The sequence below is a fragment of the Gallinula chloropus genome (assembly GCF_964237585.1).
Source record: "Gallinula chloropus genome assembly, chromosome: 11".
Lineage (NCBI taxonomy): Eukaryota > Metazoa > Chordata > Aves > Gruiformes > Rallidae > Gallinula > Gallinula chloropus.
The window spans coordinates 7,510,063-7,529,553 of NC_140096.1; the positions used below are offsets into that span (position 1 = coordinate 7,510,063).

Here is a 19,491-nt window from a genome sequence, read left to right on the forward strand (position 1 = left end):
GAGCTCTAGATGCTGGTTTAACAGACACTGCAGATACAGGCCTGCCCCCAAGATGTACAGAGCAAGACAAGAACCCGCTCTCTCAGAAGTCAGGCACAGTTCCAAAAGAACTTTGATTCCACAGGGACAGAGGGTTAGGTTCTAAAACACCCATTCTAAAGGGAAGGGTATCCTGACTCTATATATAGGGAAGGAACAAGACCCGGGACTGTCCAGGACCCAGCAGCCTGGCCATACAAGCACGGAACCCTGCCAAACCCCCATGCCATCCTGATGGCTCTCACCTTACCTTCGCTGGGTTGAAATTGACATTTTTGGCGCTGCCGTGCTCGTCCCCAGAGACCGCCGGCTGGTTATTGAAGCCTTGCTTGACGTTCAGAGCAGTCAGCTCGTCCTGCAGCGGAAGGACAATCAGCAAGGCCCACCCGCAGCCCCCGGCCCCATCACAGCGACTCAGCCGGCACGGGGACAGGCCGAGGCGAGGGCCCGGCGTGCCACAGCCGGCCTCACCCGGGTCCTCACCGCCTGCCAGCGCTCCAGGCGAGCACTGGGACGCTGGGACCGCGGGTCCCTCGGCCAGCCACCCCTCCCCCACTACCCGTGAGTTCGGCGGGACGGGCCCTTCAAGCCCGGACATCTCGGGGACGCAGGGCCCCCTCCCCACACACCCCAGGGCCGCCCCCCACAGCCCGGGGACTCCCAGCGCACCCCCGAAGCCTCCCCGGGGCCTCCTCACAGCCAGCCCCGGCACGGCGGCCCCGCAGCCCGGATCCCTCCGGCACCTCTTTCTGCTTGGGGTCCTGCGGGTAGACGTCGGGCGGGCCGAGACGCGGGCGCTTGAGCGGGCGGTGCTCATAGCTGAGGACGCCAAAGGCCGCCATCCCGGGCCAGCCGACAGACGGAGGCGCCCAGGCCACAAGAGCCCCCGGGGCCGCCCGCGCCTGCGCCCTGCCGCCCAGGCCTGGGCCGCCTGAGCGCCGACGGAGACACCCAAGTGACGCGCCGCTGTTACGGAAATAGAACGTCCCGAAGCCGCGCCGAGGAAGGGCGAAGAATCCCGAGCAGCGCCGGGCAGGGCCCGAACGCAGGCCGAGCGCAGGCGGAAAGTACCGAAGCTGGACGGGGCGGCCCGAGGGCCCGGCAGCGCCCCATAGCGGAGGCGCTACGCCGGCGGCACGACGTGCTGCGGTCAAGCGAGCCCGCGGTCCGCCGGCCGCCCCGGTCATCGCTCCCGGCGCCGTCCGCGGGTCCCCCTCGCCCCTCCCCGGCGGCCCTCGCTGCCCCGGGCGCGTCCCCGCGTCGCTGCCCCTACACCTGTACCGCCGGCAGCCCCAGCAGCCTTCGCCCGTGACTGTCCCCAAGCCCCTACAGCCGCCCCCGGGCGCCTCTTGTCGAGCGCCTCCCCGCCGGGCCTGCCCCGCTGACTGCCGGCTGGTCACCGGGGAGCCAGGCCGGGGCGCCCGTGCTGGGAGGCAGTCCGGCGGGCCTGAGCCCGGTGGGAACGTGGTAGGATGGAGTAGGGGGTGGCAGGGGTGCCTGGAGGCGAACCGTGTGGCCTGGGCCTGGGCCTGGGCCTGGGCCTAGGCTGGGCGTGTGGCAAGGCCACGGTGGCATGATCCCCTCGAAGCAGGCCATGGAGCCCTGGCCTGATGAGCCACGGTCCCCGCTGGGGCAGCCCATGGGGTACTGTGTGGGGTGGGGCCCTTGCATGCAGGCGGTGCCGTGGGGCAGGAAGTGGTGTGGGCGCGGAAGCCAGCAGCGCTCTGCGTGCTGGGCTGTGTGCAGAGGCTGTTCGCACGCACCGCACCGCAGGGCTCCCCCGCCATGGCGGTGCCCGGCGCCTTCCTCGCGCCTCTTCTCCTCTTCATCCTCTGTGAGCTGGGCCATCACCTTGCTGCCGGCCACAATCAGCCAGGTAAGGGGGCACGTGAGCCCCGCGGGGGTTGTAGGCCATGATGCCCCGCGGGTGGTGGGGCTAGGGGATCTCGCTCCCCATTGATGGTGGGCAAAGAGGGCAGGGCTGCGTGGGCTGGGTGTGCATCAGAGACCCCCACAAGCCCCCGATGCGCCCTGGGACCCCCAGCACCTACACAGCTCCTTGCTGTTGGGAGAGCCAGGCTCTTTTCGGAAGCGCCATTGGGTGTCCTTGCTCCCGCCACGTCACTGCAGCGTCACTGGCACCACCAGCCTTATGGCAGAACCCACTACTTGGCTGGCTGTAAAACGCCAGCTTTCTGTGGAAACACAACCCTGCTGTATCCCTGGGTTTCTGGGAAGGCGCTGCCCATCTCCATGTGGAGAAGCAGCCAGAGCACAGGCGCCTGTTTGCTCTGTCGTGTTACGTCACAACCCAGGAAAGCTCTGGCTTTCTCCTGCCCCCACAGTGCTGGCTGATTGAGTTTGAACCTCAGAAGGTACCGGGTGACCCGTTGCCTGATTTTTAGAGAGGAAAATCCCATTTTCTGGGAGCCTCCAGGACAGTTCTTAGCCACCAACAGCTGGTTTGGCACTTACAAGGGCTCTGCAAGGCGCCTCAGTCCACCAGAGGAGCTTGTCCTGTCGTGAGCCATTCCTGTAACCACCAGAGTGGACTGCTGCATGATAACTGACATGGGGCCCAGCACCGCTCTGGTGGCCCAGCCGCCCTCAGCCAGCCCAGGATGTGGCCTCCAGCTCTGCGGGCAGGACTGGAGCTGGCACAGTGCAGCGGAAAGCGGGGGCAGAGGATCCGGTGTGGGCACCTGGAGTGACTGCTCAGCCTCCTGGGGCTCGGGGGTGTTTCCTGCAGAGATCAAACCATCTGAGCTCAGCCCCTGGCCCTGTGGTGGAGGGGCTGTGGTGGAGGGTGGAGGTGGGGTGGGGTGGAGAGGCCCAACATAGCACTGTCACGCAGACATAGGGACACCTGAGCCCCAGCAAGCACCCAGAAGGGTAACAGTGAGATTAATTCAGCCAGGCACAAGTCCTGGAAACCCCACAGTTTTATCATGGGACAAGCAAAAAGGGCTGTGTGGGGGTGGGGAGTGTTCTATCCTGCCCTGCAGTGCCAGGAACTGAGGGGTGTGGATGGAGGAATTGGGGTGAAACAGCACGTTTGGAGCAAGAGGAGGGGATGGCACACCTGTGAGAGGGGCAGCTGCTGGGCCAGCAGTCCTGTGGAGGAAGATGTGGGGCTGTGGTAGCCTGGGCATCACCCAGCATGTGGGGAGAGGGTGGGGGGGCAGCATTGCAGCTCTGCCAGGTGCAGCTGGGCTTGTTTAACTCACGTGGAGGAAGGCTGGCGGGGATGTGCAGGGACCCCCAGGATCTGCTGTGTCTCCCCACCACAGCCCTGGGCCCTGGCACAGCTGCCCACAACCACAGTGCTCAGCAGTGTCTGTCCTTTACAGAGGTGGAGTGTGTCGTCTTCAACGAGGATTACATGACCTGCACATGGGGGACCAGAGAGACGCTCACAACCAATTACTCCCTCTACTACTGGTAGGTGCCCCAGCCCCATGGCCAGCCCCACAGCAGGGTGTCCACCTGAGGGGCTACTGGCAACATCGCTGGTCCCAGCACCAGCCTGCTCCTCTTCCCTGAGCCCAGGGTGGAGGGAGGATCTGTCTCTGGGGCAAGCAGGATGGGATCCACCAGGGAGAGGGATCCTGGGGGGGGGGGCGTTGGGCGCGTGGGGTCTGGAGAAGCCCTGGTAACTTGCTGTGTGGCACAGGTATGAGAACAGGTCTCCTGTGGTGGAGTGCAAGCGCTACCTGCAGCATCAGAGCATCAGAGTTGGCTGCTACTTCCAGCAGAGCGAGATCATCCAGTTCCAGCCTTTCCATGTCCTCATCAACACCAGCCTCAACGGCAAGACCCTGGAGAGCCGCAGCAAGCGCATGGACCTCCAGGACCTGGGTATGGAATGTCAGGAGGCACCCACTCCCCTCTGCACAGCAGAAGCAGGGCTGTGGGTGCCCAGGGCTATCCCATCGTGTCCCAGCTGGTGGCAGGGACACCAGGGCATGAGGACAGCACTCACCAGGCATCACCTTTGCCTTGCAGTGAAACCAGAGGCGCCCGTCAACCTGACCATCCGGAACATGAGCAGCAACCAGCTGCAGCTGACCTGGAACTCCCCATACCCCAAAGCCCAGTGCCTGGAGCATGCTGTCAAGTACAAGAGCAACAAAGACACCAACTGGACAGTAAGAGCCCCCCAGATGTGGCACCCCTGCAGTTGTGCCTGGGGACAAGCTGTGCCCCCACCTCCATGGCAATGCTGGCCCTCATCGCATGGCCCACATCTCTCTGCAGGAGCATCAGGTGAAAGGAGACGTCTTCTCCTTCCCCAGTGTGGACTACGAGAAGTACTACACCTTCTATGTGCGCAGCAAAATCAACAGCTACTGTGGCAGCACCCAGCTTTGGAGTGAGTGGAGTGTCCCAGTGGTCTGGGGCAACAACTCCACCAGCAAGGGTAAGGTCATGGGGGCTGCAGTGGGACAGAATGGGCTGGGCCATGGTGGCACTTAGCAGATGGCCAGGCAAGTGGAAAACAGGCCTGAGGCAGCAGATGTAGGGTCAAGACCTTTCTAGGCACCTGGGGCATTGACAGCAGCAGCCCCTGTGTCCGTTGCTCTTCTAGAAGCCAAACACTCCCTGCCAGTGGGACTTGTTGGCTTTTTCCAGGGGTTTCTCAGTCCTGGAGGGCTGCTCTTACACAACCAGTCCAGGACAGGGTCATCAGCCAGTTGTGACAACATAGCAGGACTTGAGGATAGGCCTCCTTCTCCATCCTCTGCTGCTAGCTTGAGCCCTATCACAGATGATGCCAAGCTCCCATGGCCCCCTATGAAGGGTCAACATTGTGCCCACCTAACTGCTCTGGCAGTGTGACAGCTGGGGGTCTGTATCACTCTGGCTTTTTCCAGGCACGGTGGAGGAGCAGCTGCCCTGGTTCTGGATCCAGACAGTCTTGATCCCCATTGCCTCCTGTCTGCTCTTACTGGTCCTTGTCATCCTGCTGGTACGCATGGAAAGGTGAGCATGACAAGGGGCTCGTGGGGGGCAGCAGCACTGGGGTGATTCCCCTCTGACACGTTTTCTCCATACAGAGTGTGGGTCATCCTCATGCCCCGAATCCCCAACCCCAGCAAGAACTTTGATGAGCTCTTCATCACCCACAAAGGCAACTTCCAGGTAAGGTGGCTGCAGGCAGCCCTGCCCCGTGCTCACGCTGTGCCCCACAGGGTTGGGGCTGGGCTACCTAGTAGCTCCTCTCACGCTGCTCTGCTCTATTGAGGAATGGGCTGGAGTCCCCAAGGACGTTGTGGAGAGCTTCAAGCCTAACTACAGTGAGAAGATCTGCTATGTGAGCGAGCTGCCCCCCAAGGAGAGCTACGAGCCCCTCAGGGAGGGCAGCAACCATGTGGTGTCGCTGATGCCCAGAGATTCAGCTGCCCCCCGCAAGCCCAGCCCCTACAAGAAGAGCATCATGGGAGTGTGATGCACCCCTGCACCCTGCATGATCCACACCCCTGCTGCCTGAAGCCTCGCCACCCCATGGGTCGTGCTCTCCACTCCTACCCTGCCTCTGCCAAATGCCTGGTACCCCAGTGCTGCTCCCTGCCATGGTGTGGTGGTTCAGCCTCAAGCAGCAGCTGAGCACCACACGCTGCTCGCTCCCTCCCAGAGGAGAAGCAGAGCCTCTGGGTTGGGATAAGGACAGTTACTGACAAAATCACTGTGAAAGGGGAACAATAACAGCCGATTACTCACACCTGGTGATAACAGAGTGACTTACTGACCCCACCATAACAGTGCTGCGTGACATGAGGGCCAACCCAGCGCCCTGGAGGCACCCAGGAGCAACCCTGCCCAACCAGCCCCTCTTATGGGGCAGTGACATCAGGTGGTGTGGAAACAGCCCAGGCTGACTCTGCTCCCCTGTGCCAGCTGCCTGGGGAGGTGAACTCTGGCCCAGCCAGAACCAGGACACATGGCCACACTCAGCCCCCCATGACACAACGGCAGTACCGTGCTGCAGGCTGCTAGGTAAGGCTGACACACTGGGTGCCCTGGACAGGGCACAGGGTGCAATGTGTAGCACCCTAGGGGTGCTGCATGTTGCACTGGGTGGCCTGTGTGATGCATTGGGTGCACTGCGTGCTGCTCTGGGTATATGGCAGCACACTGGATGTGCTGCACAGTGTGCTCAGCACCTGCCCTGGCCGTGGCCAGCGTGACAGCCCACTGCCAGCTGTGTGCAGGATCCCTCACAGGGTTGCCAAGGTGGAACAGAGGAGACCTGCAGGAGGGCTCTCCTGTGAGTCCCTGCACTGTGTTACAGCTGGTGGGGGCTTGCCAAGCCCCCCAACCCATTCTGAGGTGCCTGCAGACACACCCAGGGATGTGTCCAGGCAAGGGGGCAGCCCAGACCCTAGCTGATGCCAAGCCCAGCTGTTGCCAGCAAAAACCACTGGCTGACCAACAGATATACCAGGGCTGAGCAGCACCAAGAGCCAGAGGAGCCAAGCTACCGAGCCACACTGGGTGAGCCTGGCTGTCTCCACAGGGACTTGGTGCTCCTTCGCCTGTGCCTTGGGTTTACCACTGCAATAAAGTTCTGCTTTATGTGTGCAGGATGGAGTTTGGAGTGCCTGCTATGTGTTCAGGGGTGTGGAGCCCCCAAAACCCTGAGTGTCCTGGCACCACACGGGGTGAAGGAGCACAGTGGGCAGGGCCACACCACAGGGACCAATGAAGACCACACATGCTGGCCCTTCATGCCCCTCCTGGAGCACCCCAGCCCAGTGATGATGGGTGAGCAGATGGGGATGAGGAGCAGCTGAGTGGGTGGGCACAGGCATGGGGGCCCAGTACTAGGCCAAGAGATGCAGAGGACCCCCAAGCCCCATGTCTGGCAGCAGAGGTCCTGCAACTGCCGGGTGAGTGCTTGCACAGGAGGCAGACCAACCCCCTCAAGATGCCAGAGCAGTGATAGACACCTGACACGGAAACAGTGTCTTCCATGGCACAATGACAGGGAGCAGTAAAAGGTTGCAGGTGACCTCCGGGGCAGCCAGCGTGGCCTTGCCCACCATCACCAAGGCCATCTATGCCCTAGGGATGGGGATGTTGTCAGCCATGGGCCAGCCCTGCCCAGGGAACCCTACTACTGTGGTGGCCTGTAGCATCTCTATTGGGTATGTGGCTCATGGCAGGAGCTGCCCAATGCCCTTGTTGCCTTATCACACCTGCTGTGTCCTCGCTCACCACTCCTGCACCCCACTGCCCCAGCCCTACACCTGCTGCCTCGTGCCTGTCACCCTCACAACCTGTTGCCCCATCATAGAATCCCAGACTGGTCTGGGTTGGAAGGGACCCCAAGGATCACAGAGTCCCAACCCTCCTGCCACAGGCAGGGACACCAGCCTCCAGGCCTGGAGCTACACAAGGTTGCCCAGGGCCCCATCCAACCTGGCCTTGACCACCCCCAGGGATGGGGCACCCACCCCCTCTCTGGGCAGCCTGTTCCAGCCCCTCACCACTCCCCTGTTCTCACGCCTGCTGTCCCCGCGCCCTGGCACCCTCATCCCCCGTCCCCTGTCATCCCCAAGCCCCACGGTCCCGGTGCCCCTCTGCACCGGGCAAGGCGTCAGGGCAAGGCCCGGGCGCAGCGGGGAGGGAGGGTCCCGGCGCAAGGCGGCTTCACCCAGTGCTCGGGCAGTGCGGAGCCCCGCCGGAGGCCGGAGCGTTGCCCGCCGCGCACTGCCCGGGCCCGCAAACACCACCGGGGCGGGCGGAGTGACCAGCGGGTCCGGGGCCGGGCAGTCCCCTTGCGGCGCCCCCCAGCGACAGGCGACAAGGCCCCGCCCCTTAGCCGGGGTGGGCGGGGCCTCGGCGCTTGACGGGCGTGTGCCTTGCCCGCCCTGCCCACGTGGTGCGGCGCGCCACCGCCCCCCGGCGGCCGAGGCGGGGACTGGCGCCGGCGGCCGCTCGCTCGGCGATTGGCGGAGGCGGAGGGGCGGGCGCGCGGCTCGGGCTGTCGCCGGTCCCGGCTGAGCGCTGCCGGTGGCCGGCGCCGGTCCCGCGCGCGGCTCGGGCTCACCATGCTCGTGTGTCCCCGGAGCGCGGAGCACCCCCGAGGAGGCCGGTACCAGCGGCTGCCGGGGCAGGTAGGACCCGCCCCGCAGTCGTCGGAGCCCGTCACGGAGCCGGTACCGGAGCACCGGGCTCGGCTTCGCTCGCCACCGGCTCGGTCCGGCCGCGGAACTAGCGGGGCCGGGACATTCCCGGCGGCGGCGGCGGCGGGCGGGGCCGCGCTGTCCCGACGCGGTGGCCGGTGTCCCGGTGCCGGTGCGGCGGCGGCCGCGTCCCCTTTTGTGCGGGATGCGCCGTGCCTCCATCCCTGCCAATCAAACTTGTTTTTCTCGCTCCGCCTGCACTGCCCGCGCCGCGCACCGGGGGCGCTGCCGCCGCCGCTGCCGCCCGCACAATGGGGCTGGGGATACCGGCCTCCGGTGCTGGGCCCGCTGCCTCCGCGGGGACCCCTGCCCCGCTTTCCCCCGTCCCCTGGATAACCGGGAGAGAGGCGTCCGTCGCGGCCGCGTCCCCGCCGAGCATCACCGGCGGAGCCGCCGGTACCGGCAGAGCCGCGGTGTCGCTTCGCGGAGGGATGGAGACCCGGGAGGCGGCGGGGTTCGCACCGCCGAGTCTTGCCCGCCCGGGCGGGGGGCGAGGCGGGGTTCCCCGGCCCCTCTCCCGGTGCTGCTCGGCATCGCTCCCGGTCGCGGGACCGGTTGGGCTTCTGTGTCTTCCAGACTGCTTTACATGCGAACTGGTGCCCGGCGATTGGCTGGTGCCCGGCAGTGCCGGGGCATCATTCCCTCAGCAGAAGGGAGGGGGTGAGGCTGGTGGTGGGTACGGGGGTCCCTACTGGGGCTCGGACATGTGAAAGCATCCCTGGGGAGGGAGGTGATGCTTCCCCAGCCCAGCGCTGTGTGTGGGCATACGGCAGCAGGAGGGCAGAACAGGGCAATGGGAGAGGCTGAGGGGGTGAGGCTGGAGGGGTCTGGCTGGTGGCTCTGGCAGGAGAGACCCTGGGCTGAACCAGTGCCACAGGGAGCAGGTAGGCAAACCCAGCTTTGGGGTGTGGGTCAAGTTGGGGGGGCTGCCCTGCACCTTCCTTCATCCTCCCCTTCCAAACCACATCTGTCTGTGCTGCAGTCCACTGTCACCTGGACTGGCAAAGCAGGGAGAGCTGGAGGCTGAGCCGTAGGCTGGTTGCACAGCTCCTTGCTGGGGACCACCTTCTGAGGAGAGAGGAAGGGCCCCTGGCTCCTCCACCTCTGTCCACCAGAAGAAGACCAGTGGCTGTAGCCCGTGGGTGTAGTTAGGACATCTCGTTTCCCTGAGCAGAGGAACTCTCTGGGGAACTTTCACAGGTCACTTCTGGTTTGTACCTTCTCCCATGGCACAGGGAAGCTGGTGCTCTTCATCCCTCCCCGTTTTAATTTGGGGTTTGGGCTCTTTTTTGGATCCCTTTAGCCAAAAGCGAAGAGGAAGCTCCAAGTGGCATCAGGTAAATCTCTTGACACCTAAGCAGTGCTGTGTTCATCAGAGGCACAGGATGGTAGAACCCAGCCAGAGCTGCTTCCTGTGCTGCCCACGCAGGTGCAGCTGCTCTGTGCACTGTGGCTCTGCTCTGCCCTGTCTCCATCACCCCACAGCTCTGCTGTCCCTGCCTCCCTCACCCCACAGCTCTGCTGTCCCTGCCACTGCCCCATCCTCCAGGTCACCTCATGGTGGCACACCGAGCTGCTGGGAACCTAAGGCCCGATGATGTAGTTCTCCTGAGGTGCACAGGGCATTGAGGTTCTGGTCAGGGCTCCGAGGGCTGTGTGTGTGTCTTAGGTGGCAGTGACAGCTCGGGGTCACGGTGGAGCAAGGGCTGGTTTGCAGACGTGCTCCTGGCGTGCTGCCATGGCTGCTGTGCCCTGGTCACCAGCCGTTGTGTGACTGCGCAGGAGAGGCGGGTGGGAGGAGGGGGAACGGCAGTGTCAGTGCAGCCAGTTGCTCCCAGGGGAGGTTTTGGTTTGAGCCCGGGATGGGAAGCACACCCTTTGCATCCAAGGGTGCTGCTTGGGCTGGTGAGTGGGACCTGTGACTGTGTGACGGGGGTTAGTGCCTGCAGCCTTGGTGGGGGTGCTGCGGGTGCAGATGCTGCTGTTGGGTGGGAGATGTGGCAGTGGGGCTGCTGGGGTGCAGCAGCTGCTGCCCAGATGCCTTTTGCACATCCCTGCCCTCTGCTCCCACCGCCCTCTTGGGTGGGACTGGGGCAGTGTGGATCAGGGCTGGAGCACCAGCACAGGGCTGGGCCAGGCACTGCTGGGGATCTATGGACCTCCCCGTGCCGAGTTGCCTACCTGTGTTGTCACTGTCGGGTGCACCCCGTGCCAGCTGGGCCAGGCACCCATTGCTGTGGGACTTGCTCCTACACTGTCTCCTTGGGCAGCGTGTGGGGAGAGCTCTGAGTCCCTCTGTACATCCCTGACTGAGGAGCGGGGTTGGGGGGTGCCAGGACATTGCCTGTCCCTTGGCTTGCTCAGGCAGGAGCCTGGGAGCGGCTCAGCTGACTTGACAGCTCTACCCTCAGCCCAGTGCTGGTGAGGAGGGCTCTGCTGGCAGTGATGGGCTCCCTTTTGGCAAGCCTTTGATCTGCCATGTTTCTCCTGCTCTAACCTTACATTTGCCTTTAGGGATGCAAGGAAGCATCATTCCTTGTTTGCCCTTTGCTTCTGCTCACCAGACAACATCCTGTCATGGGCAGAGATCAACCCATGCTTCTTGCAGCCTGTCCTCCCACTAGCAGTGATGCTGCCAAGCAGTGCTCTGCCCAGTTCCCCCACCTGAGCCTGAGCCCTCTGCGGTGGTTTCTGACCTGATGGCCTCCCTCTGGGAGCACCAAGCCAGGAGAAGGGATCCCAGCCCCTCACAGAACCCAGGCCTGGCTGGGACCAGCTGCTGCAGCAGCGGCTGCTCTGGGGAGAGCTAAGCAGAGCATGTTCCCCGCAGGTAGTGAAGATGTCCAGCAGTGACCCTGAGCGGCCCCAGTTCCTCTTTGTGAAGGTGCTGGCAAGCCGGGGGCGGCTGGAGGCAGTGACCCAGCAGATGGGCTACCACCCCCAGTACCTCGACAGCTTCCTCAAGACGCAGCATTACCTGATGCACATGGACGGGCCGCTGCCCTTCGACTGCCGGCACTACATTGCCATCATGGTGAGCCCCACTGGGAACTGCTGGAGGGGATGGGGGATGCTCTGCTCAGCCTGGTCTCCCTCCACCACACAGCCTGTGCCACAGGCTTCTCCACAAAGGCCGAAACCGTGACGTCCTGGAGGTGGGTGTGGGGTCCCAGGACGCGTGTCCTGCGTGGGTGGGGACGCTGACACGCTGCTCTTGCAGGCAGCTGCCCGGCACCAGTGTCGATACCTGGTGAACCTGCACGTGTTGCAGTTCCTGCGGGCAGGGGGTGATCCCCAGTGGCTGCGCGGCATCGACTTCATCCCCCCCAAACTCCGTAACCTCAATGAGATCAACAAGATCCTGGCACACCGACCGTGGCTCATCACCAAGGAGCACATTGAGGTACTGGGGGTGGGGGGGGGCGTGCTGTCAGCCAGGGACCGGGGCGGTGGCAGGGTCAGCAGCGTTCCCAGGGGGTGCCAGCAGCCTGCCCACATCACACCACCTGTCTGTCTGTGTCTTGCAGAAGCTGCTGAAGATCAGCGAGTGGAGCTGGTCGCTGGCAGAGCTGGTGCACGCTGTGGTCCTCCTGGCACACTGCCACGCACTCGCTAGCTTTGTCTTCGGCTGCGGCTGTGAGCAGGACGAGGGGCCGGGGGGCCGAGGCTCCCTGAAGCCCCTGTCACCGGGGAACCAGTGCTTCTGTGAAGCCACCACTGGCAGCAGCTGCAGCCAGGAGCTGCTGCACATCAGCCGCAAGCGGGTGAGCCCCTGAGGGGTGGGTCCGTGGGGGGATGCGAGGCGTGGCTGGGACCACTGCCCTCACCCCCAAGCCTGTGTCTGTGCAGTCTCTGGACTCCTGCATGGAGCTGGATTCCTTCCGGGAACACATGCAGCGGATCCATGTGGAGACTGAGGGCAGGGAGGAGATGAGGCTGCTGCAACAGGACCGAGAGGAAGGTGAGGGGCAGGGAGCGGAGGTGGGTGTGCAGGACTGGGGTTCGTGTGGCACACCTGGGTGCTGCTCCCCTAAGTCTTTACTTACGTTTCCTGTCATGTACAGTTTGGAGAGGGGCTCCTGGCATGCTGGCAGAGGGGGAAGAAGGCAGTGGTGATTCCCAAAGAGTCACAGCAAGGCCTGTCTCTCAACACCTGCTGCAGCTGGGAACAGGGCACCTGAGCATCGCTCTGACCCATCTGCGGGGCTTTCCCCCCTCACAGATACCAATGGGGAGGTCACCAGTGCCACCAACCTTGCGTGCTACATGCAGGACCCTGACTTTGGATACCAGGACTTTGCCCGGCGCAACGAGGATCAGACGCAGGTATTCAGAGTCCAGGTGAGGTTCCTGCTCTCGTCGGGCAGTGCCCTGGCTGCCACCCCTCCTTTCCTCTCTGCTCCTGATGGGAAGCAGCCCAGGCCATGGCCTGGATCGGGTGCAGCTGCTTCTGCAAAATGCCTGTATGGGGAAGAGGGAACCTGCCCCACGAGGGCTGGGGAGAGGGGGATGACCAGGGACTTCTGTCCCCAAGGACTTCTTCACATCACCTGCATGAAGGCAAGGGTCAAAATCATTCAAAAGCTGCCTGAGGAGGGTTTATATAGCTCGTGACAGAGCTGACTCTAAAGCAAAACCTATTGAATTCTGCTGCATCCTGAGCTCTCCAGCCCTTCTTCCTGGGAAACGCCCCAGGGTCCTTTTTACAGTTGCAAAAGCCTCTTGCTGTGCTCAACAGGATTACTCCTGGGAGGACCATGGCTTCTCGCTGGTCAACCGGCTGTACTCTGACATCGGGCACCTCCTGGATGAGAAGTTTCGGATGGTGGACGGTCTGCAGAGCAGTGCCATGGCCAAGCGGCAGGGCTGCGAGCCCTCCGTCTTCAAGCGGGGTGTCTGGAACTACATCCACTGCATGTTTGGGATTAGGTAGGGAAAGCAACCTCATGGCCCAGGGTAGAAAACCAAGATGACCCAGGCAGGAGGGGAGGGTAGGACACTCAGGCTGTCTTGCAGATGGGCTTGGAAGAGAGATAACTAGGTGAATTGCCTGCCTGCATGTTGGGCCAAGGAGGGACAAGATGCTCAGCCTCTCTGGCCAGGGCAGGGCGATTTGGAGATGGGGCTTTAGTGCCTGGGGGCTGCAGCTGTGCCATACCCTGGGCAGACCACAGGCAGGGTGCTGTGCAGGGACAGGGTGCTGGCTGTGACTTGTCCCTGTGCTCCCCACAGGTACGATGACTATGATTATGCAGAAGTGAATCAGCTCCTGGAGCGAATGCTCAAAGTTTACATTAAAACTGTAACCTGCTACCCAGAGAAGACAAACTCGGAAATGTTTGACAGGTTCTGGAAGCAGTTCAAGCACAGTGAAAAGGTGGGACAGTAGGCCCCTGCCTCTGGCTGGCTGTGCTGGGGCCAGGGGCAGGCAGGGGCTGCAGGCTGGGGTGTTTTGGGTGTTTTTGAGCCACCAAAACAGTCTGAGGCAGGTGGGGGTGGAAATGGAAGCTGGCTGTTTGTAAGGAGTTGGGCTTAGCATGGCATGGGGCTGTCTACAGTATGAAGGCCACAGGGGCCACCAGCAGCATGGGGATAGATGTCCATTACCCCACTGGTGAGGGCCTCCAGACAAGCCCTTGATCCAGCCGTGACTTGCAGGCGCAGGTGCTGTAGGTGGCAGGGGCTGTGTGGTGCCAGCACGGCATGCTGGTGCCATGTGTGCTGGGGTCATGGCTCTGGGAGGTATCCACACCTGGCAGAACTGGGAGGAGGGGAGAAGGACCTCTGCCTGCGCTGGAAAAGTTGGTGGCATTCAGTTCTATGCCAAAAGACTCACTGGCCTGTGTAGGTGCTTGCTTGCACTGCTGCTCGCAGCCTGCTGTGGCTGCCTGAACCTCTGCTGCTTCTCCCTTAGGTCCACGTGAACCTGCTCATCCTGGAAGCCCGAATGCAGGCAGAGCTGCTGTACGCACTGCAGGCCATCACCCAGTACATGATCTCCTAGACGGTGGGGAGCTGCGCTGCGGCAGGGCCAGACAGCATCCTCTCTCCCTGGACTCATGGGTGACCCGTTATGGATGGACCGCAGGAGATGACTCAATTTAGTTTACTTGACTGTCTTGTTCCTTCCCCCCACACCTTTTTCCCCCCCACCCCCCGTGGGGCTGGCTGAGTGGCCCCGTTAACGTGCAATTACCAAACTGTGAGGCGAGTCCGTGCTGCTGAGCGCTGTCGGTGTGATGCTGAAGGCTTGAACGCGTCCAGAGAGGACTGCCAAAGATGCAGGGGGGAGAGAGAGAGAGGTGGGAGAGGACTGGGGCTGGTTCAGAGCTCCTTGCCTGGGTGCTGTGGGAGCCTCAGCCACCACAAGGAGGGAAGAGCTGGCTTCTGTGGCACTTGGTCTCATCGGGGCGATACGTCTCACTTGGGCAACGGCACGGGCAGCTTGTGGGCGCGTTGCAATGTCCTGAGTTGCATGTGCAGACTGGGAGGAGCACTGGCTTTTGGGTGAGGGCCCTTCCCCAGCCTGGGACAGGAAGGGGATGCGCTTGCTGCCTGCACATCCTGCCATGTAAGTCTGTGTGCTAAACCCTTCTGTGATGGACGAGCAGTGGACCCAGGCAAACTCCTAACTGAAGTTCTTGCTGGCACGGTGCCCTAGTGCTCTGTCTTCTCTGAAAGCATTCAGGCTCCAGAGGTTTCTGCAGGGGACACTGGGCAGGGAGCTTGCCCCAAAGCCCCTCCTCTGCTTCCCGTCAGCTGAGGGGAAGGAGGATCAAGGGAGGTTTCCTGAGTTGGCTTGTATCTCCTTACTGCCTGAGAGTGCTGAGGTCCTGTGCCCAGTCGTTTGCTGCTTAACAGGAGGAGGAGGAGAGGAGCCTGCAGTCATCACAGGTGAGCTACAGGAAGCTTCTCCTTGAAACCTGGGCTGGGGGATTCCTGAGGCTGTCCCCATCTGAGCAGAGGCAGCCTGTGCACCAGTCTTGCCCTCTGCCTGGCAGGCAGAAGCCTGTACCCCAACGCTGTCCCAGGGCTGCTCCCTGCCCAAGCCACAGTCTCTGACTGGGGATTTAGGAGGGTGCAGGCTCCAGAGAGCAACCACGAGAGGGAAGCAAGGCTAAGTGGGAGCCTGGAGCCAGGGCAGCAGCTGAGCCAGCCCACCACACGCTGCTTCAGTCAACCTGTTTACTGCGTAAATGTACAGGGAGAAAACCTTGTGTATGGAAGCTACAGAAAAAGCCTATTTTTGCTATAAATATATTATGTTTGACATGGATGTGTGCCTTTATTTCTGCCAGGCATTGGGAAGGGGATCCAAACTTGCACAGCTGCTCTGAAAGCAGGACAGCAGAGCCTGGCTGACTGCAGCCCTGAGATGGCTCCAGAAACCCCACTGTTCCTGCCTGGGGCAGCGCCCTGCACTGACAGCTCTGGCCTAGGGCTAGTGGCTGGTTACTAAGGCTGGACCAGTCCAGCTCAGCTTAGCTATGCCCTCTTACCATGCTCAGGTGATCAACTCCTGCAGCATGGCATGCTCAGTAGAAGAGGGATGGTTCTCAAGGGACTGTGGGGCTCTGGCAAGGAGGAAGGTGCCAGGGGAGCTGGCTGGTTGCCACCTGGCCACAGGAGGGCAAAGTCTGGGTGCTGAGTCTGCAGCTGAGGAAGAAGCATTTTGCTCACGTTTGCAAGCAGGTATTTGGTGAGCAAGGCCAGAAACCAGGAGCAGTGCTTTCCCCAGCTGTGCTGCAGGTGCCCTCCCTCCAGCACGAGGTGGAGCAGTGTGCTGAGACTGGGCCAGCTTGTACTGGGCAGTAAACCACCAGGACAACTAGTCCTGAGCAGTGCTGGTGCCAGGATAGAGGCACCAGTGCTGGCACAGCTGCCACCAGGCTTGGCTCCACAGCACGGGGCCAGGCACTGCTGTATGGCCATTCAGCCCCAGCAAGGGCTGGGTACAGGCTGGGGCAGGCTCACCATCAGGCACAGGGCTCTAACTGCAGCAGCCTGGCTGCCCACCAGCTGTTGTGCCCCTGCAAAAGCAGCTCTGGCCCCTGCAGCTCGGGGATGGCAGTGCATCCCCAGCTGCCCAAAGTCCCTGGCTGCCTCCCAGCAGCAGCAGCCTCACCACCCACCAACACCTTGTGCTGCTACGGAGACAGAAGGGAGAAGGCAGGGACAGCAGGGTGCTGGGTGGGGACAAAGGGCTGCCTGTCCCAGGAGCCATGAAGCAGGTTTCTCCCCCCCTCCCCATTTCTCTGTGTGTGTACACAGCTCCAGTCTTGCAGGAGCCAGGTCAGCTGCTGCTTGCTCCGGCTCATAGAACAAGCCCCAGTCTCAGCAATACGACAAAAGGCTCCATGGGCTGTCAACCCTGACCAGGAGCAAGCACAGCTGCTGGCAAGGCCAGGGGAGACTGCCAGGCTCAGCTCCCAGGCAAGAAGAAAACAGCCCCACGTGATCTCAGAGCAAGAGATGAAGCAACCACATACCCCCCCATTGCTGTCGAGTCAGCAAAGCTGCTACCACGTCCCCAGTAGGTCTGTAGCAGATAACTCAAGTATGGGGGATTGTGGCGCCACCAGAGAAGCCTGTAAGGATCGTGTGGACCAGACAATCCAGGGCAGTACCTACAGCTTAGCTTTTGAAACCCATGAGCTGGTCATTCACCTTATTAACCCCCATGTTCATCTCCTGTGCCTGGCCAGGCTGTGAAGTGGTTGCACTCCCTGAGGCCTGAGTGTGATGCTTCCTGGGGAGGGCAGTGCAGGCACCACACCATTCAAGTAATCAGACGACTCTAAGCCACACAGCAAGCTGCAAACCTGGCAACTTCCACCCTTCCTACCCTGCTCTGCTGCCCCCTGCAATGTTCATTTGCCTGGACTAGGATATTCCTCCCTCTTACTCTGTGGCTGGAGGGAAGAGAGCTGCTGAGCCCAGGAAGCCTCTCCTCTGCAGGAACCCTTCAGGATGGACCCACATGGGAGCCAGGCCACTGTGACCCTATCTGGAATTACTGAGGGCAGGTTGCAGATGTCCAATGCAGTCACACAGTTTCTTGCAACCACCTGTGGACAAAGATGTGCTGGCTGGGACAGTCAGTACTGCTTTTGTAACAACCAAGTAGTCCCCAGGCTGCCTGGTAGGAGGAATGGTATGTCCCAGCCTGCAGAGAACAGTAAGCTGCTCTGCAGCAATGGTTACTGGCACAGCTCCTAAAACCTGCTGGTCTTACCACAGCAGTGGAGGGGGGAAAAGTAGTACCTGGGAACTGGAGACCTGTGCTGCCAGGACAGCTCTAGAGCAGGCAGTGTGCTCCCCACCATCTCCCCATTCTCTCTGCACCAGCTACTCCATCGTAAAAGCCACATGAAGTAGGGCAGCAGACTCAGCCCCTGTGCTTTCACGTGTGGTCCCAGTACTGGTGGCACAGGAGAAGCGTGAATCAACCAGCAAGTAGCTGGGGCAAAGCAGGTCTCTGGCCAGACCTGCAGAAAGCCTGGGGACGTTTTTTCACCATCTTCAGGTGCTGATGCTCTGCAGACAACTGCTCCCCAGGCCAAAAGGTTTATGGTGACATCTTTGGAGAACTACAAGGTCTGCAAGGAAGGCTGACGTACTGCAGACAAGGTGCACTGAGCCCGCATGGCTATGACAGAAGGCAGCTGGTGAGGCTGCACCTCCGGTACTGGGTCCGGTTCTGGGCTCCTCACCATCAGAAGGACACTGAGGTCCTAGAGCGAGTCCAGAGAAGGGCAACCAGGCTGGGGAAGGGGCTGGAGGGCAAATCCTATGAGGAGCGGCTGAGGGAGCTGGGGATGTTCAGCCTGGAGAAGAGGAGGCTGAGGGGAGACCTTATCACCACCTGCAACTACCTGAAGGGAGGTTGTAGAGAGGTGAGTGATGGTCTCTTCAGCCAAGGGACAGGAGAATGGACAAGGGGCAATGGCATGAAGCTGTGCCAGGGCAGGGACAGATTGGATATTAGAAAGAAAGTTTTTACTGAAAGAGTTGTCAGGGCCTGGAACAGGCTGCCCAGGGAGGGGCTGAGTCACCTTCCCTGGATGTGTTCAAAAAAAGGGTTGATGAGGTACTTAGGGATCTGGTTTAGCTTAGGATGGAAATGGTTGGACTGGATGATCTTCAAAGGTCTCTTCCAACCTTGTGTGTGATTCCGACAACTCCAGATGGTGTCCCACACATCAAAAGCAACCCTGAGCCAAAGCATCCCAGCCTAGCATCTAGTCTGCACTTTGCTCTCCTAAGCAATGCTTAAGATCAGCAGTACCAACATCTGCTGGGGGAAGGCATGGTCCCCAGCTTTATGCCAAGTTTTGAAGGCATCCAGCCTGACCCAATCAACAACTGCAAAACCTACCCTGGGCATTCTGTTTCCCCAACAGCACAGCTGTACACTTTGGAGAAGCCCTAAGAAGTGCCCTAGGGATGGACACTTCTCCTAAGGGATGGATGAGGGATGGACATCCCTCCTAAGGGAGATGAGGATGGACAGTTCTCCTAAGGAGCATCTCTTAACCCCCCATTTTTTGCTACTGGCTTAAATCATGAAGCAGGAGTCTGAAGATCCCTTCCAGATGCAAACATTAACTGTTTTAGCACCATTACTTCTCAATGGCATCCTTTATCAGGTATTAACGAACACTGAGCATGCAAAGCTTCAAACACCTTTACTGGCTGCACACATACTGTGCTATTCCAGGAATGGGACTTTCTCCTCAGGAGTTTTTAAGTCCCTGACTCGCTCTCCACGTGTCTCACCAGGCCAGCAGAATCCATGCTCTACACTCCTTGCCCTGTTCCTCTCTGATCCCCTTACCTGCCTCCACTCCAAAGCAACAGGACTAAAGCTCTGAACCAGCCTCCTCTTCTGTAAGGCTTCTGAGCTGCAGTGCAGAGAGGAGCCCAGGGCAGAGAGGTACCACACATTCTCCAGCCTCCTCCCAGCCTGAGAAGGCAGACCTGCTGGAATGACACGGTGGAGTCCTTCAACCAAAACCACGTTCCTCAAACTGCTTCACTGGCTCACCCTGTACCTGCATTCCTGCTTCCCTCATGCCAAGGTATCTAGCTGAAGCCTTCCCATAGCCAGAGGCACCTCTTACCCACTTCCCAGGAATGACCAGCTCCTGGCTTCCACTCTGACATTCACATCCCCTTTGACAGGCAGCTCCAAGCCTTTATCTTCTAATACCAGAAAATGCTCCACAGCTGTAGTAACCTTCCTTCTTCTGATGGAGAATTT

The 19,491-nt window shown here is 61.1% G+C and overlaps 3 protein-coding genes across 3 annotated transcripts in view; 2 read left to right on the forward strand and 1 right to left on the reverse strand.

Moving 5' to 3' along the window:
• Positions 1–881, reverse strand: part of MED12 (mediator complex subunit 12) — a gene marked incomplete at its 5' end in the record, with an annotated part of 33,888 nt that extends 33,007 nt beyond the window's left edge. Inside the window, 2 exon segments of the mRNA XM_084269008.1 lie at positions 290–394; positions 783–881. Of these exon segments, the coding sequence (XP_084125134.1) occupies positions 290–394; positions 783–881 (204 nt within the window).
• A 943-nt stretch (positions 882–1,824) lies between these two features.
• On the forward strand, positions 1,825–6,589 carry IL2RG (interleukin 2 receptor subunit gamma; the record flags this gene model as incomplete). The annotated part of the gene is made up of 8 exons (XM_084268970.1): positions 1,825–1,915; positions 3,390–3,480; positions 3,713–3,897; positions 4,045–4,187; positions 4,297–4,459; positions 4,914–5,022; positions 5,097–5,181; positions 5,285–6,589. 8 exons carry the CDS (start codon positions 1,825–1,827, stop codon positions 5,486–5,488), a joined length of 1,071 nt encoding a protein of 356 aa, XP_084125096.1. The 3' UTR covers positions 5,489–6,589.
• Positions 6,590–8,093: 1,504 nt separating this feature from the next.
• LOC311195606 (sestrin-3-like) lies at positions 8,094–15,497 on the forward strand (the record flags this gene model as incomplete). Its single annotated transcript, XM_084269014.1, has 9 exons — positions 8,094–8,159; positions 11,059–11,262; positions 11,449–11,631; positions 11,756–11,992; positions 12,078–12,189; positions 12,451–12,569; positions 12,967–13,157; positions 13,461–13,605; positions 14,143–15,497. The coding sequence occupies 9 exons, from the start codon at positions 8,094–8,096 to the stop codon at positions 14,230–14,232; spliced, it is 1,347 nt and encodes a 448-aa protein (XP_084125140.1). The 3' UTR covers positions 14,233–15,497.
• Between the last annotated feature and the right edge of the window lie 3,994 nt (positions 15,498–19,491).